At 41.6% G+C, this 18,998-nt stretch overlaps 1 protein-coding gene across 1 annotated transcript in view; it reads left to right on the forward strand.

The window, feature by feature from the left end:
• The first annotated feature begins 3,037 nt into the window (after positions 1-3,037).
• Positions 3,038-18,998, forward strand: part of RAP2A (RAP2A, member of RAS oncogene family) — a 41,312-nt gene continuing 25,351 nt past the window's right edge. Inside the window, exon 1 of the mRNA XM_065902201.1 lies at positions 3,038-3,620. Within this exon, the coding sequence (XP_065758273.1) occupies positions 3,307-3,620 (314 nt within the window). The 5' untranslated portion in view covers positions 3,038-3,306. The remainder of the gene's footprint in view (positions 3,621-18,998) is intronic.

Below are 18,998 nucleotides of genomic sequence, written 5' to 3' on the forward strand. Positions count from 1 at the left end.
ACCAAGGATTAATGGAGAAGGAAATGGCAACCTACTCCTGTATTCTTGCCTGGAGAATCCCATGCACAGAGGAGCCTGGCAGGCCATTGTCCATGGGGTTGCAGAGAGTCGGACATGACTGAAGCACACACCACCAGGGTTAAAGCCAGGCCTCTTGCATTGTGAGTGCAGAGTCTTAGCCACAGGACCACCAAACAAGTCCCTCAATGCAAATTTCTCAACAACAACCCAAAAGTTGCTGGACTTTTACTCCTTGCAAAGTGAATGGTTTTCCAGTTCCATTGTAACAGAAGGTACTACACAGGAAGTAAAGAACTATACAAAGAGAGAAAGTTTGATGTTTCTTGGCTCTATTTTAAACCCCAACATATCTAGGGACTTATTAACACAATACTCAAGTTGGATATTAAAAGAGACAGTATGTCTTTTCTGTGAAAGAAGTATAGATCTTACAAACAAACTACAAAGAGCATGTAAGTTTTACACAATATATTAAAAGTCTAAAAAGCTAGTTGTACACTGTACGCACCTACAAAATCATCTTGAAACATGCCTGCCAAAAAAGCTTAGATGTGAAGCTTTACTTCAAACCCATGTGAGCTCTTAATTTTAATTCACCTAGTCATATTACCAGTTTAAGATGGGATAACAGATCCTCTTTGGTTTCAATTCTCTTAAAACTTTCCTCTTGATTCTTCTTGATTAGTTCTTTTGCAATCTACCCTCACTGTTGATTCTGGTGACTCAAATGTAACTCTCATATTTTGATATGTAATCAAGAAATAATGACTCATTTATATATTACTACATATTTTGACAGGACACTTCCCTGCAATTCTTGTAAGCAAAAACTTGAGGTGTTATACTATACCAAGGTAATGCAACAGTAGGCTATCCATTTTAAGATGACAAAGCGGTACAGCTGTTAGGACATTGCAAAATTTGAGTACATCTTTATAGTAGTTCAATAATTGATGAAAAAAAGATTTTAAAAGAATATCTGTTTTATTGATTAACACAGACCAAAACCCTCTCTACAAGATGACATTGTGGGGACCAGAAAGGGTGAAGAAGCATGCAATGATCAAACCAGGTTGTGGTTGTTGTTTAGTCGCTAAGCTGTGTCTGACTCCTTTTGCAATCCCATGGCCTATAGCTCATCAGGCTCCTTTGTCCATGAGATTTTTCAAGCAAGAATACTGGAGTGGTTGCCGTTTCCTTATTCAGGGGATCTTCCCGACCCAGGGATTGAACTCAGTCTCCTGTGTGAATCGTGTCGCCTGTATTGCTAAGGGATTCTTTACTACTGGAAGCCCCAGATCAAACCCTAAAAATATACAAATTTGTAATTCCCAAGAAACATGTACTAGTAATGGATGGGTGTAGACTGGTTAGAGAAGGACATAGTTTAAGAACGGTAAACCCAATAAGCAGTTATTGCAAAATACAATCCAGGAATATTTAGCGACATAAGTTCTCCTAAATTTGACTTTATGGATGGGAGAAAATGTGTAATTAAGAGAAGAGTAAGTAGCAAAAGTGAGTTGCTAAAAACATTTTAGGAGGCACGCCTGGAGAACCCATGCAACCGCTGCTGTATGTCTCCCTAACGATCAGAAATTTTCTCATCCTAAATACAAGATACTGTTATCTCGATTCACCCCACGATTTAGCCCACATCCCTCAGCACTATTTCTGTGTGCATCATTTAGGCAGAATGCCACGGAGACAACATTAAAGCGAAATTCATCACTCTCGCCTACAGTTCATCTCTATCCTTCGCCAGAGTAGGGTGCTGCGACCGCCACCTCAATCAATGACCCCACCCAAGCCCCACCAACTCGCCCGGGTCTCCATACTACCGTCTGGGTTGGCAAGAGAATCGCGATTTCTGATTGGCTCAGAGCAAGTCTCCGTCATGCGTGAGCTCACCTACCATTGGCTGGCAGAGCACGCTCAGGCGCAAAGGCCCATCCTGGCCACGCAGTTGGCGATGGGAAGGCGGAGCCTGCAACTGGACTTTTCCCCCCACTGGCTGATGGTGGCAACGTGGTATAAGGCGGCTCTCCATTGGCCGAGAGTGGCACCACGGGGTCCACAGAGGTGGGCTGGTTGGCTGAGGTGGGCCCCCTAGCTTCCTACTAGGTTGTCCCGGCTGGCTGTTGCTATGAGGTGTCCCCGGGGTTTGGGGCTGTGCTTAGGGCTCCGCTCTCCCGGTTTTCCAAGCGCCCGTGGTGACAGGGCGTGGGAAGAGCTCGACTCTCTCTCAAGCCAAGAAATGGGCGGGGCTGGGGAAGGAGGGCGGGACCCCCGGCGATGTCACCGGGCGTGGGCCCCGACTACCGCGGCCTCACTGCCTCGGGCAGTGAGCTCCCTGGGGCCTCTCGCGTCTCCCTGAGTGTCCTAAGGCGTAAAATAAAAGCTTCCTTTCGTGGTGTGCCTGCTCCTCCCTAAAACAAAGAGCCTTCTCCTTATCTTTATAAAAACAAGTCCCTCAGGAATGCTGACGGACCGGGTGGTGTCCAGCCAGGCCCTCGTGCCAGGGTCGCCGTTTGGGCCCTGCCGGTGTCTCTCTTCTCACTCCCGCCTAAGGTTAAATCTCGGAGCCTGCTCTGGCCCCTCCAACAGCCTGTCTCCGCCAAAGTCTTGAACGTGGCCTGTTCAGGTAGAAACCTCCCATCGCCGGGTGGAGAACTGCGCATGCTCAGTACGCCCCCTACCCGCTGGGTTCGACGGGGTGGGGTGTTGTCGGGTGGCCCAGGTGGTTGTTTATCTAAGCCTCCCGGGAGCGCGCGCGCGGCCGGTCGCCTAGGCGACGTGGGCGCAGGGGCGGGGCTTTTCGCCGCCGGCCCCGCCCCCCGGACCGCCGGGCCCCGCCCCCCCGGCAGCGCTGCGGCTCGGGCTCGGGCTCGGGCGCGCGCTCCGCCGCCGGGAAGAGCAGCGGCGGCGGCGGCGGCGGCGGCGGGCGGGGAGCTGGGCGTGGAGGCGCGAGGGGCGGGGCGGGGCGGCCGGGCGGGCGGCACTGCGGGCCCGCGGTTCGGCGGCTCGGGCGTCTCCTTAGCTCCCGCTCCCCGCTCGCCTTCAGTGCCTGCTGCCGCCCGCGGGGCCGCCTTGCCACCCGGCTCGGCCCCTATGCCCAGGGTTGCACTTGCCTCCGCCGGCGCCCGGGGGGCCGCGGCGGCCGTGAGGTGGGGGCGGCCGCGGGAGGCGGCGGGGCCGGCCGCCGGCGCAGGGTCCGGGCGCGCAGCGAGGCGGGCGTAGGTCTATGTCGCGGGCGGAGGCGGCGGCGGCGGCCGCGGAGGGACGATGCGCGAGTACAAAGTGGTGGTGCTGGGCTCGGGCGGGGTCGGCAAATCCGCCCTGACTGTGCAGTTCGTAACCGGCACCTTCATCGAGAAATACGACCCCACCATCGAGGACTTCTACCGCAAGGAGATCGAGGTGGACTCGTCGCCGTCGGTCCTGGAGATCCTGGACACGGCGGGCACCGAGCAGTTCGCGTCCATGCGGGACCTGTACATCAAGAACGGCCAGGGCTTCATCCTCGTCTACAGCCTCGTCAACCAGCAGAGCTTCCAGGACATCAAGCCCATGCGGGACCAGATCATCCGAGTAAAGCGGTGAGAGGGCCGGGGCCGCGGGCAGGGGCTTCCCCGGTGGGGGGGCCGGCAGCCCCCCTCTTCGGGGATCAGAACTCCCTCCCGCGTGCTCTGGGGTGGCCGTGGGCTGGAGGAACTGTCTTGGGAGACGGCTCTAGGATCATAACGCTTTATCATATATTTTTTTTTTACCAGCATCATCCTCATCCTCTTGAATCTCAAATTTGAGTGCTTTGTTTCACAACTCAAATTTGGCATGCCACAAGCCCAGCTCTTTGTCTCTTGAATGTTACTAGTAGTGCTTGTGCAGAACCCCCAAAGCAAAGAAAGTTTAAATCTCGCAGAGGGGAGAGGGACGGGTTGGTTTCTGCTGGGAAGAGCAGCTGTGCAAGTATAGTGGAGACATTTTCAGATTCAACAACAAAAAGACCTTTGCAGTTAGTTGACAGCAAAAATTGCCCACACATACGTGGTAAACATGTCAAGTCCGAAGGAAAAAGACCTTTCTCATTTCATAGAAGACTGAAGGGTGCCAAGGCGTTTTAACAAAAATGAACTGTGCAATTAAGATGAAACTTGAAAGACAGATTTGAAGACTTGGCCCAGTGGGATCGAGAAAGTATATTAGTATACAGAGGCATAAATATACCATTCACATTAAAGAATGTAACAACTTTTCCCCCCTTTTTTTAGTCTAGCTGCCTTATTCATCTCAAAAACAGAAAGAAACGGGGGAGGGGGAGGCATTCCTGGAAATAAAGCAAGTTTCTTCAAAGGTGTGACTCAAATATTAGCTAATGTAAAGTTAATGCAAATAAGCACTTTCCTAATAGGAACTCTTTTTCTCTAAAGTGTGCATTTTGAAAATATGGCTGGTAGCTTAAATGGCTTATGATATTTGTATTCTCTTAAACTGATTATATTTTTTCCTATAATTTCAAGAATCAGAAATGCAATGTCTCAGTTCCTAGTTTTAGCAGATTTTTCTAATTACTGTTTAAGTGCACGTTACTGTTTTGTTTTATTCTTCTTATTAATAATTGCTAATAATTTTGATCTAGCGTAATTTTGTTTTTCTTACCCGATTCTACCTATAACCTTAAATTAATAGACATTGGCTGAAAGCTAGTTGTAAGTGTACTGTAGACGTAATCTCATTTTTAGCCAAGTTGAATCAACTCATTTTGAAAGAGCAAATACCAAGTCATGTGCCCTCAGGGGTTGTTCAAAAATTCATTACAAGAAGTAGATTTTTGATGCCACATATAAGATCAAAGGGGAAGCCCTCTCCTGAAGCCCCTCCTCCTTAACTCATTGAATATGCACTTTAATAGGTAAAATAAAGTTATGTATATTACTTCTTCCATTAAATTTCAAACTAGAATAAAGTGAATATTTTTACGGTCTCTGATGATGTTCTAAGATCTGTAAATCTGATAGCTTTTTTTTCTCTTCAGTATCATTTTCTTAAAGTTAATTGCTATAGTTAACATAGAAATACTTTTGGTGTTAAAGTATGTGATATTAAGAGGCTACATTTAAGTGACTCAAATCTTTAGCACTTCCCCCTTACTATTAACAACAACAACCACCACAACAAAAAATCCCTATAGAACAGGGCAATCAAACACATTGCCACATGTCAATCTTACATATATCACATTAAAGTAAATGACCCAACTGCTCCACTCTTTGTATTTACATATATACAGATAATACATACATCGATAAAATCACATGCCCAGTGCAAACTTCTTGACAGGAGCCTAGGGGACAGAATAGGGCAAAATGTCATTGGATAGTATAGTTCACATTATTTTGTAGTTTCTTTTGGTATATTTGAGATCACCAATAATGAGTTAGTCTGAACTTAGTGTACTGGAACAATTTATTTGTTTGCAGTATGACCCAGGAAGAAAAAACATAAAACTCTACTTGCCCTGATGTCATTGTACTCACTCGTCTCAGTTCCTGATGTAAAAGATTGAAAAAATCAGCTGACATGGAGTTCATAAGCTCAAGATAATTGTCCGTAAGAACCACTTGGGCCCATCTGTGTCCTGATATTTTTTTTACCTCACCCTAACCTCATTATCTGGCCTCCCAGCCTATAGCATATTTTAAACAATATTGAAAGGAAGGATTGTGTATTTTATGTATGTTATAATACAGTACATATTATGCTAAAGCAGGCATTCAGTGTATTGATTCTTTAACTTTTCCCACTTAAACAATAAAATGTGATTTTCAAATAAGTGCATTTTTTATTCTTTTTGAGGATCAGTTTTTAAGCAGTTGCTGTAGGAAGTATTTGTAGTTGTTCTTTCCCCTCTGCCAGTTAGCTGCTTTACATATTACACACAACAGTTGTTTAAGGATGTTTAATATCACCATAATGCTGATGACATAAGTGAAATGTAGAGAGGGTTGATATTTTTTGCCAAAAACTAGTCACTGGTGGAGAGGATATTTAAACCAAACCTGCATGAATCCATGTACTCTTCTCTTCCTCTGCACCAGGCTGCCTTTGAACTTGGCATTTACTGACAAATTCAATTATGCAGCCTTTGGTCTACGGCAGTACTATTCAATTCAAATATAATTGTGGGCCACATGTGTAGTTTTGAAATATCTAATAGCTGAATTTTTTTTTAATGTGAAGCAGGTAAAATTAATTTTAATAATATAGTTTATTTAACCCACTCTAAAATACTGTTACGTCAACATGTAATCAGTATTCAAAAATTGAGGTATTTTCATCATTTTCTTTTGCATACTAAATTTTCAAAACTTGGGGTTCTGTTTATACTTACTGCACATCTCAGTATTTATAGAGTATTATAGCTGTATTTCAGTTGCTCGGCAGCCACACGTGGCTCCAAGGCTAACATATGGGACAGTGCAGGTCTAAGGTGTAAATATTTTGGGGAAATGCTGGCTTCTTTAAGCCCCAGCTTCCATGTTGTGAATTAAGAGTATGGCATGCACCTCTCAAAGAATCTGCCTGCAGTGCTGGAGACCCAGGTTCGATCCCTAGGTCAGGAAGATCCCCTGGAGAAGGAAATGGCAACCCACTCCAGTATTTCTGCCTGGAGAATCCCATGCACAGAGGAGCCTGGTGGGCTACAGTCCATGGGGTCGCAAAGAGTTGGACACGACTGAGCGACTGACACACACGGACGTGCACCTCTCAGAGTCTTTGTCATATTAAATGAGGTGATAGGTTTTAAGGTGCCCGGCGCAATACCTTGAACATAAAAATGGCAGCTGTTACTTAACTTTGTCTCCTTGTCTGCTTAAATGTTATTTTAGAGGAAATAAATCTGTGGCTGCATTTTGAAATTCATTACCTAGTGTAGACTAGTGAAGTGTTAGTCACGCAGTCATGTCTGACTCTGCGTGCCCATAGATTATAGCCCCCCAGGCTCCTGTGTCCATGGGATCTCCCAGACAAGAATATTGGAGTGGGGAGCCGTTCCCTTCTCCAGGGGAATCAACCTGACCCAGGGATTGAACCCAGGTATCCTGCCATTGCAGACAGATTCTTTACCATCTGAGCCACCAGGGAAGCCCAAGATGATACTAAAAAAAGCAATCATGATGAAAACAATCCTTGGAAAAATTTTGTTGGTATTCTTTTAAGATATATTCGCTTATTAAGGATCTTGCGGGAAAGGCCACAGAATGAACATGTAACTTTTACTGTAGCATCCATGCATGGGCAACAGTGAAATGGAGCATGTCGCTGGATTGTTCTTGCATGGAGTGTTGCTTCTAGAAAACATAAAACAGGCCCCCACTCCCTTAAGTGTCTATCAGTCAGTTCAGTTTAGTCGCTCAGTTGTGTCCAACTCTTTGCAACCCCATGGACTGCAGCACACCAGGCTTCCCCATTCATCACCACCTCCTGGAGCCTACTCAAACTCATATCCATTGCATCGGTGATGCCATCCAACTATCTCATCCTCTGTCGTCTCCTCCTCCTGCCTTCAAGCTTTCCCAGCATCAGGGCCTTTTCCAATGAGTCAGTTCTTCGCATCAGGTAGCCAAAGTATTGGAGTTTCAGCTTCAGCATCAGTCCTTGCAATGAATATTCAGGACTGATTTCCTTTAGGATGGACTGGCTGGATCTCCTTGCAGTCCAAGGGACTCTCAAGAGTCTTCTCCAACACCCAAAAGCATCAATTCTTCTGTGCTCAGCTTTCTTTATAGTCCAACTCTCACATCCATACATGACTACTGGAAACAAAGTAGTCATAGGTTCATAGGTTCATGGATATCCATACACAGATTTCCCACGCCCCATCTGAAAGGAGAGTATTCCTATGGAACCTTTCCTAAGCCACAATGGCATAAAGCAAATAAGCGGTTACCTTAGGACATATCACGCTTACAGATACACACAAAAAAAATCTAGGTAAAGCTGAGATGCGCATAGACACAGTTCAAAGCCGTGGCAGCTTGATGCTGAGATGCTGAGCGTGGTTCCTGGGGAGGGAGCTGGGGGTGCCTCTCTCCCCAGTGGGGTAGTGCTACTTCTCATCTGCTCACAGCAAACCAAATGCTGAACGCCATTTTCATTTTTCACGTTTAAAAGCAAAATTCATCTGATTTCTTTTGGTTATCAAAACCAGGTATTAACAGAGGTCTTTTGTAAAAGCAAAGTGGTATAAAGCAACTTTGGAAAATCACAGAGTATTTGGAAAGTAGGTGCGCAAGTTCCTATCCAAGCCTAGCAGGCCAACTAAATGGTGGTTTTTATAAATTCCCATGCTTTGCTTTCATTGAAATTGACTTTGAATGAGATCAAATGCATAGGGAAGAGTGACAGGGATATAGAATGTATTTCAGTTGAAATAAAACTCAAATTCTTTCTAGTGTCCTGGTTGCTTGTCCCATTCTCCCCAGGGTAAGCTGTGGTCCTGACTTGAAGTATTTTGGAACATGCTGTTGATGGCCTGTCGTAGGATAAAGCCCAGAAATCCTCACCATGACCAGGCTCAGCATGCTCTTGTCCATCCCGGCCTTTCCAGCTTCCCCTCTGGCAACCTTCCTCGCCCCTTGCATTCGAGCACCCAGACCTCCTTTTAGTTCCTTTTAGTTCCTCGAAATTGCCTATCTTCTGGGCATTCCTTCTACATGTAGAAATCACCTGCCTTTTGCCGAGTTAAATCCTCCTCTTGGTTGCTATAGTTTTTTAGTCACTGAGTCATATCCGACACTTTGCAACCCTATGGACTGTAGCCCTCCAGGCTCCACTGTCCATGGGATTTCCCAGGCAAAAATACTGGAGTGGGTTGCCATTTCCTCCTCCAGGGGATCTTCCTGACCCAGGGATCAAACCTGCATCTCCTGGTAGCTCAGACAGTACAAGAGTCTGCCTGCAGTGCAGGAGACCCGGGTTCGATCCCTGGGTCAGGAAGACCCCCTGGAGGAGGAAATGGCTACCCACTCCAATATTCTTGCCAGGAGAATTCCAAAGATAGAGGAACCTGGCAGACTACAGTCCATGGGGTAGCAAAGAGTCAGACTTGATTGAGTGACTAACACACACATAATAGATTTCCTCCTCAGGGAAGCCTTCCTCATCTTCCCCAAATTGAATTTACTCCTTCCCATCTTCCCACACTATACTGACTTCATGCCCCGCCCCTTCCCTCAACCACGCGTGTTTCAGACATCAGTGGCACCCTGTGCTTCCCCTCTTGTGGTAGTGCTCATCAAAGTTTAAATATTTGGGTAATACTTAAGTACAATCAGTCTTTCTTATTAAACTCTAATCCCATGTGGCTAGTGCAGCCCCTGGCACTTAGGAAACAATCAAGAAAAATATGTTGAAAAAATCAGTCTTCAAATAAGAATTGCTTTAGTGGCCTCAGTTTCCCCAAGCATTTTAATTTTACAGATAGAGGAGGTGATTCTTTAAAGCCCATTTTGTAGCTGGAGTAGACAGTCTCCCTTCAACTCTTAACATTCTAGGAGAATACTTCTATCTACGTAGGGCAACCAGAGAAGAGGTAGTTTAATAAGAACCTTAAAGAATTAGGAACATGATGTCATCCAGATGGAGAACTTGGCATGGGAAATGCTCAGCGGATGTTTTGTTCAGGTGCTCAGTCATGTCCCACTTTTTGCGACCCCATGAGCTGCAGCACTCCAGGCTTCCCTGTCCTTCAACATCTTCCCATGGTTTGCTCAAACTCATGTCCATTGAATTGGCAATGCCATACAACCATCCCATCTTCTGTCATCCCCTTCTGCCTTCATTCTTCCCCAGCATCAGGGTCTTTTCCAGTGAGTCAACTCTTTGCATCAGATGGCCAAAGTATTGGAGCTTCAGCTTCAGCATCAGTCCTTCCAATGAATATTCAGGACTGATTTCCTTTAGGATTGGCTGGTTTGATGTCCTTGCAGTCCAAGGGACTCTCAAGAGTTCTCCAGCACCACAGTTCAAAAGCACCAATTTTTAGGTACTCAGCCTTCTTTATTGTCCAGCTCTCACACTCATCCATGTCTACTGGAAAAACCATAGCTTTGACTAGATGGACCTTTGTTGATAAAGATGGACCTTTGTTGATAAAGTAATCTCTCTGCTTTTTAATACGCTGTCTAGGCGTGTCATAACTTTCCTTCCAAGGAACAAGCATGTTTTAATTTTATGGCTATAGTCACAGTCCACAGTGATTTTGGAGCCCAAGAAAATAAAGTCTGTCTCTGTTTCCATTTTCCCCCATCTATTTGCCATGAAGTGCTGGGACCAGATGCCATGATCTTGGTTTTTTGAATGTTGAGTTTTATGACAGCTTTTTCACTCTCCTATTTCACCTTCATCAAGAGGCTTTTTAGTTCCTCTTTGTTGACTGTTAAATAGACCAGATTAGCTAAACCAGGAATTTATATAAAGTGTGAGAGGAGGTAAGGCTAAATATTAATATGCAAAGCTGAATTACAGAAGGTTAAAGACTTTCGGACTTGATCTTGTAGTCAAGGAGCACGATCAGGATTGTTGCTGAAATGGTGATATGGTGATGGTATGATAGATGGCTTAGTGATAATAGACCAGAATCAGAAGGAAGAGTTGTGAGATACTGTCAGAATCTCATATAAAGATTCTGAGTGAGCATGGTGTCTATCAGAACAGAAAGGAAAGAATGGATGCAAACGATGTGAAGAACGAATTAATCAAACTTAGTGGGAGAGACGAGGGAAAGGTCAAAAGTAACCTTGACATTCTGAACATGAGCCAATAGGCCTAGGGAGGAATAGCTGGGGGAGATGTTTTCACCTTTGGAGATGGTGATCATCCAGATAAATGCATCTAATAAGCAATTAGGATATTGGAATAAAGCCTGAAAAGTCAGTTTATGTATGAATACAGAGACTCGAGATCATCTTCATAATTCAGATTTGGAGAGCAGATGAAACCTTCTGGATAGAGTATAGAGAGACAGAAGTGGATGGCCGATAATAGAAAATAGAAATGTATATGACCAAGGATAGAACTTGAGAATTGCAAGATACCTAGAGGAGACTTTTTTAGGTTAGGAGAAATGGCATGTTTTAAGACTGGGAAGAAGATTGGGGAAAGGGGTGGTTAATGTTTACTACCCAAGTGAGTGAGTGACTTTTTTATGTTTTTTTAACCGTATTTATATTTCTCTATCATTTGAGTGATCACTTTTAAGTGACCAGCTGGTTGTTTGCACTTTTTCTTTTCACAGCAAGTTGCCAAAAAGCCTGCTCTAAGGTAGAGATGGATTGCCAATTGCTAACGCATAGATCTTGACCCGCAGTAATTTGGCGCACAGAGCTAAAACCAGGAAATACATCCAGTGCTGTTTGTCCCGATAAATGATTTCTGGAATCTGCCACCAACTCCTTCTTCCCCAAACACTACCTTGCCCCGTTTGATCCCCCTGAAAACCAAAATTGTAATTGAGAGCTCCTCCAAGGTACAGAGCCTAATAGCTATGAGTCATCTTTTTACAGCCCAGATTTTTTTTTTTCCCCTGAAAGGGGAACTTGGTTTCGCTGCAATGTAAAATTAGAGTAAATTACAGTACAGTCAGGTTCTTTTTACCATCCCAGGATTAGAATTTTTTTAGTTCACTTTGTAGATGATGTCCCTCCAGCTCAGCTTTCTGGGAATACCTCTGTGTAGTTAGCACGATAAGGGAAAAAGTAGTTTGCTATGAATCTTAAAGAATCAGCAGCTTGTGACCTACAAATCTTAATCTAGTTAAGGTTTTGTAATCATTATATCAATAAAATCTCTAATCAGGGGAATCATTACAGTTTCTTTTTAAAGGTAGGGAGGGCAAAAAGAATTTAGCCAGCTAGCCATGCCACTGTACACAGACAAAAGATATAAGCCCTCCCCAAATGGATAAATCCTCTGGCAAATGGAACAAATGGATGATTCAAAAGGCAATTTGACCAGCCACTGAAATGAGAAGTATTCAGGCAGGTAGAGGACACTGACCTTCTATCTCTTCTTTGGGAAAAAGTCAATAATTGATAAACATTAAGGAGTAGGAACTAATAAAATATGTCTGGATGATAAAACCAACAGGAAAAGCTAACACAGTTGGAATCTTTTTAAGTTTTCCAATAACACTACACTTGAGTGGTCTAATTGTATGCCATCTTTTCAGAAATTATATATGGCACATTAAGGTATATACATTAGATATTTCTATATATTTCTAAGCAGTGATCTTTATATAATACTAGGTATACCACACTTAAGGAAGTTTTTTCCAAGGATAATTTTTACTTTATATGGTTTCTCTCTTAGCCATCGTCTTTAGAACCTGAACCCCTGGGGAAAGAAGTGAGGGTCCCATTCTAGAGTTTCCTCTGGCTCTGTTTGGACTTCCCCCCTTTCTCTCCATCTGTTCTTACCTACTGTTTCCTCATGTACTTATGTTTTTCTGGTCTATAATATAAAAGGAATTCTATGTACTATGTATTTGCAGGGAGAAATATTTGAGTTTCAATATGAGTAGACTTTAACCCAAGATAAAACTGTTGGAGACAGAATAATTGCAGAAATAAAAATGAAGAGAGTGTATTTCTGTAGGAAATATATTATGAAATATTAATGGTGTGCAGAAATATACCATGTATATATTTGCCTTTTTATTTGTAACTTGGACAGTTGTGAAAGTGAAACTCAGTCAGTTGCGTCCGACTCTTTGCGACCCCATGGCCTGTACAGTCCATGTAATTCTCCAGGCCAGAATATTAGAGTGGGTAGCCTTTCCCTTCTCCAGGGGATCTTCCCAACCCACGGACCAAACCCAGGTCTTGTGCATTGCAGGCGGACTTTTTACCACTGAGCCATAAGGGAAGCCCAAGAAGACTGGAGCGGGTAGCCCATCCCTTCTCCAGCGGATCTTCCCGACCCAGGAATTAAACCAGGGTCTCCTGCATTGTAGGCCGATCCTTTACCAACTGAGCTATCAGGGAAGCCTTTTGACCGCTGTGATTCATTTAATTAAAAATCATTCTCAGTCTGAGAGAAAAATTTCTTAAACACACTTTTTTCAATGATATCAATAATGACAATGCTGTGATTTTAGACATCTGCATTTCAGTAAAGTATATAAGTAAAATATATTGATAAGATTTAAGGTTATACACCATGTCAAAATCTTAGAAGGTTTAATCTTTAAGGTTATCAAAGTATATGTTTTAATTTATTTTGATAACCTTAAAGATTAAACCTTCTAAGATTTTGACATGGTGTATACTACTGAATGGGCTTCCCTGCTGGCTCAGATGGTAAAGAATTCACCTGCAGTGTGGGACACCTGGGTTCCATCCCTGGGTTGGGAAGATCCCCTGGAGAAGGGCATGGCAACCCACTCCAATATTCTTGCCTAGAGAATTCCATGGACAGAGGAGCCTGGTGGGCTGCAGTCCATGGGGTGCAAAGAGTCAGATATGACTGAGCAACTCACACACACACACACACACACACACACACACACACACACACACAGTACTAAATACTGTTTAAATTATACTTAGAAAAGATTGAAACCTCTTTGGAAACATCTGACCTAATATTTCAACTACTTCACCTTTTATTCTTGTAGGAAAACTCTAATAAAAAACAGACACCTATATTAGCCTGATTTTTAATAAATTTCAGTTTAAATTAAAGGTCACCGCTATGAAATAAGATTCTTTTTTTCCAGCATGTGAGTCAGAATAAGGTTATTGGTTATCTGAATCAAATGTCAGCAGCGTGTTATATTGAAGATATGGTTTGGAAGGTCCAGTAACAGAACAGCATTGGAATTCTTTGCAGTTTGATGTATTTCATTACTTAATGTTGGAAATGAACTTATCACACATTGCTGAACTCTATCTGAATAAGCTATTTAAAACAGATTGCAGCATGTGAATAAAGTATACTTGTAAATTACACATTCTTTAAATCAAAATGCTGAAATGTATTCACTGGCCACATTGGATAGATTGTTGGATTTATTTTTGTTTTGAAAACAAGTCAGATTGGTATTTTATGGGGAAGTATGCTGATTAATTATTTTGTGGGTTTTTACAGTTTATTCTTATTGAGACAATTGATGTATACGTTGTGATAATTGTAGGGTTTTTTCACTCAATAAAATTACCCAGGACAAAAACATTGTAAAGCTTTAACTTAAAATATTTAGAAGTTATTTCTCATAAAATGTAATGATTTGATATACATATATACTGCAAAATGATCACCACAGTATGTTTAGTTAACATCTGTCACCACACCTAGTTAGAACTTGTGTGTGTGTGTGCTGATAGCTTTCATGGTTTACTCTCTTAACAACTTTCAAATACCCAATACAGTATTGTTACCATGCTGTACCTTACCTCCCCAGGACTTACTTATTAGTTATTTTATAACTGGTAGCGTATACCTTTTTTTTTTTTAACCACCTTCACCCGTTTACCACCCTCCATCTGTTCTCTGTATCTTTGAGTTCAGTTTTGTGGTTTATTTGTTTCTCTTAAGATTCTCTATATAAGTGAAATTATACAGTATCTGTCTTTTTCTGTCTGACTTATTTCACTTCACAGGATACCCCTAAGTTCTATCCCATATTGTCTCAAATTGCAGGATTTCCTTTTGTTTTTTTATTTTCTTATGGTTTAGTAATTCTCTGTTTTGCGTATATACCACATTTTCTTTATCAGCCTGTCCCTCGGTGGATACTTAGGTTGCTCCCATGTCTTGGCTCTTGTAAATAATGTGGCAGTGAATTTGAGGGCACATGTATCTCTTTGAAATAGTGATTTTGTTTTCTTCAGATGTAAATATCCAAATGTGGCATCTCTAGATCATATGATAGTTCTATTTTTAATGTTTTGAGGATCTTCCATACTGTTCTCCATGGTGGCTGTGCCAATTTACATCCCTGCCCACGGTGCACAGGGTTTTTGTCTTCTCCACATTCTCAACACTTGTTCTTTGTGTTCTGGGTGACAGTCACTCTAACAGGTGATGATCTCATTGTGACTTTGAGATGTCCTTCCCTGACTAGCAGTGTTGAGCACCTTTATGTGTACTTGTTGCTCATCTGTATGTCTCCTTCAGAAAAATGTCTGTTCAGATCCTCTTCACATTTTTTAATTGGATTTTTTTTTCTATTGAGTTGTATGAGTCCCCTTTATATTTTAGGTATTAACCCCTTATAAAGTGTGTGATTTGTAAATGTTTTCTTCCTCTCTATAGATTGCCTTTTCATTGGGTTGATGGTTTCATTTGCTGTGCAGAAGCTTTTTAGCTCTTTTTTTATTTGTTTTGTTGCCTTTGCTTTTTATGTCAAATCCAAAAACTTATTACCAAGACCAGTGTCAAGCAGCTTACCACCCTGTGTTTTCTTCTAGGAGTATTTATGGTTTTAGATTTTGTGTTTAAATCTTTAAATCCGTTTTGAGTTGGTTTTTGTTTCTGGTGCGAGATAATATTCCAGTTCCATTTTTCTGCATGCAGCTGTCCAATTTTCCCAGCACCAGTTCTGGAAGAAACTACTCGTTCCCCATTGTATATGCTTGGCTGCTTTGCTGTGGAGTAGTTGATCGTATATGTATGGGCATTCTTTAGTCTGTCCCATTGATATATTAATATATGTCTGTTTTTATGTTGGTACCATACTGTTTTGATTTCCATAGCTTTGTAATATAGTTTGGAATCAGGAAGTGTGATGGCCCCTGCTTGGTTCTTCTTTCTCAAGATTCCTTTGGCTATTTGAGGCCTTCTGTAATTCCATACAATTTTAGAATTATTTATTATATTTATGTGGAAAAGGCCTTTGGAGTTTTGATAGAGATTGAATTGAATCTGTAGACTGCTTTGGGTAATACGGACATTTTAACAATAATCATCTAGGCCTTGAGTACAGAACAATCTTAGATTTTCCTTCATTTTCTCTCATCAATGTCTTTTTTTTTGTTGTTATTATCTGTCAAAAAGAATATTTTTTTAAAAACTATCTACTTCTTTGTATTTAGTCAGCAATGAGGGGCTTTTACATTTTATTAAATCATGGCACTCAGATATACATTTTATAGTGCACATACAGACATAAATACATGTAACTGAAACCAAAATTTCATGAAACAATAGTTACACTTGCTGTGTTGCTATTATTATAGTTTCTGTATGATTCTTTTCTTACTTCATTGTTTATAAGTGTTCCTCTTGATCCACTAAATTGATCTCATCACAAACAATTTGAAAACTGCTATTGTGGAAATTTTTTCTCTAAGAAAAATAAATGGAACTATCTCTTTCATAGTTCAAAACAACTTTTATCTTCTCTTCCCACCTTTCCATTTTCCAACAATGCTGTATAAATGCTGTAAAAGTGAAATAAATTTCCCAACTTGAGTTAGTAAATGCAGCCTCTGTTAGGGAAAAAGAAACCATTTAGTCAAGGATCAAAAAGATACAGAAAGTGTATCTTTTGAGGAAGCATTTATTACTGTTTGTTGGGCAGATTACAATTACGAGGACTTGTTTCTTAAGTAGGTTTGTTCGTCCTGATAAGGCGGGATAGCTCCTGCCCTGTGCAGTGTAGAACAGAGAACGGACGCTGCAGTCGGATTCCAACCGGAGTGCGTGTTCATTAGCACAACACGTTGCTGGGGAGACTGATCTTTATAAGAGGCTTGCTGCATCTCTCCAAGATGATATTGATTCAGCTCTGCCTTTACGACAGTAAAAAGAGATGCAGATGACCATAATTATAGCTATCTTAAAATTACTTTGTAAAATTACCCCAGAGAAACATTATAAACCTTTACTTAAAACACTTAGGAGTGTTGTTTTTCATGTTTTTCTTGGAGCAGCCCTTAAAAATTAATAATTCAAATGTGGAAATCCTACATCCTGTTAATAATTCAGTACATCTTAATATTTTCTTCTTACCAGATGTCTTTACATCTTTCTGCAAATGAAGCCTTAGAGTGTTTTTCTCACATTTTGGGTGGAAATTTTTATTTTGTTCTTAATTCTAAATACATGCGTCCTTAGGTTTCCAATGAACATAACAAATATACTGTATTTATTGTAGTTCTAATTCAGTTTTTAATTTTATCGTACATAATGATCTGATTTTACCTATGAAGACCCATAATGGTTAATCTGGTTAAAGCTGAGCTTCAGTACTTACTAGTTATGAGGAGCAAGTTAGCATTCTCTGCATCTCAACCTCCTCATCTGGAATATAGGTATAATATAATAATTGATGAGGTAATGAATGTAAATTTTCTTTGCCTTGGTTCAGTTGCTCAGTTGTGTCTGACTCTTTGTGACCCCATGGACTGCAGCACTTCAGGCTTCCCTGTCCATCACCAACTCCCAGAGTTGCTCAAACTCATGTCCATCGAGTCAGTGATGCCATCTAACCATCTCATCCTCTGTCGTCCCCTTCTCCTCCCGCCTTCAATCTTTCCCAGCATCATGGTCTTTTCCATTGAGTCAGTTCTTTACATCAGGTGGCCAAAGTATTGGAGCTTCAGCTTTAGCATCAGTCCTTCCATTGAATATTCAGGACTGATTTCCTATAGAATTCTTTGCATAGTAACCCTAAAATATCAATAATAATGTTTCACCAAAGATCACAGAAATAGAAATGTGAGCCAAATATTTTCCAACTTTATAAAATCAGTGTACTGCCACGTGATTTCTCAGGCATTAGACTCAGTTGCCTTCCTATGTGTAGATAAATTATATAGCTTATCTAGTATTGCATTTCGCTTTTTCCATTGCTTTCTCCTCCGTGGGCTTCCCTGGTGGCTCAGAGGTAAAGAATATGCCTGCAATGCAGGAACTACAGGAGACACAGGTTCAGTCCCTGGGTCAGGAAGATCCCCTGGAGAAGGGCGTGGCAACCCACTCCAGTATTCTTACCTGGAGAATCCCATGGACAGAGGAGCCTGATGGGCTACAGTCCATGGGGTCGCAAAGTCGGACATGACCGAAGCGGCTTAGCACATGGCACAATCTAGAATTGCATTTCCATTTTTCCGCTGCTTTCTCCTCCGTGTCTGAAGTGCTCATCCAGTGTGTGTTACAGACCTTACAGGCCTGAGTGCTTTGTGTGTTCGCCTTCCACAAGACTCTGTTGCCTGTAGATAGTGACAGTATGATTTTGGGCTCACAAAGAATTTTGATTCTTTTTTATTTTTTTAATGTGTGTTTGTCCCTCAGTCGTGTCCGACTCTTTGGAGCCTGCCAGGCTCCTCTGTCCATGGAATTCTCCAGGCAGGAATACTGGAGTGGGTTGCCATTTCCTTCTCCATTTTTTTTAGTACATATATGTAAAATATAAAAATATTTCACAGGAAATGATCAGATATATAGAAAGTATTTGTTAAATAACATTTCTTTTTTAAAAAGTTGACGATGATAATAGACTTTGTGTGAAAGCCAAAACTGCGCATGAGGTAGAAATAATTTTAATAGTGTTTATGGCTAGTTATATATATAACTACATCTGTATATATGTATATATAGAGAGAGAGAAAGAAGGAGGGGAGCAATGGAGGGAAATATGTTGACAGAGCTTTTTAATAAATTGATTCTAGAAGTCTTGTCTTTGCATAAAAGTCATCACTGTCAACATCAAATACTATGGTTTAAAGCATTTTATTTGCATAACATTGCCCTGGGCGTTATGCAGAATAAGTACAAGATTCTATCTTCGTCCATCTGGTGTGTCAACATGTACTACAAATGAATATATGTTTGACAGTGTTGAGTTTATTATATATGGAGAGAGAGACAGAATACATTTTTTTTTTTTGGAACAATTTTATTTCTAAGTTTTAAAGCATTATTCCACCAAAGACATTGCTTTTACTAGACCACTTTTCTAAGGAAGC

Source organism: Muntiacus reevesi, chromosome 11 (assembly GCF_963930625.1).
Source record: "Muntiacus reevesi chromosome 11, mMunRee1.1, whole genome shotgun sequence".
Taxonomy (NCBI): Eukaryota; Metazoa; Chordata; class Mammalia; order Artiodactyla; family Cervidae; genus Muntiacus; species Muntiacus reevesi.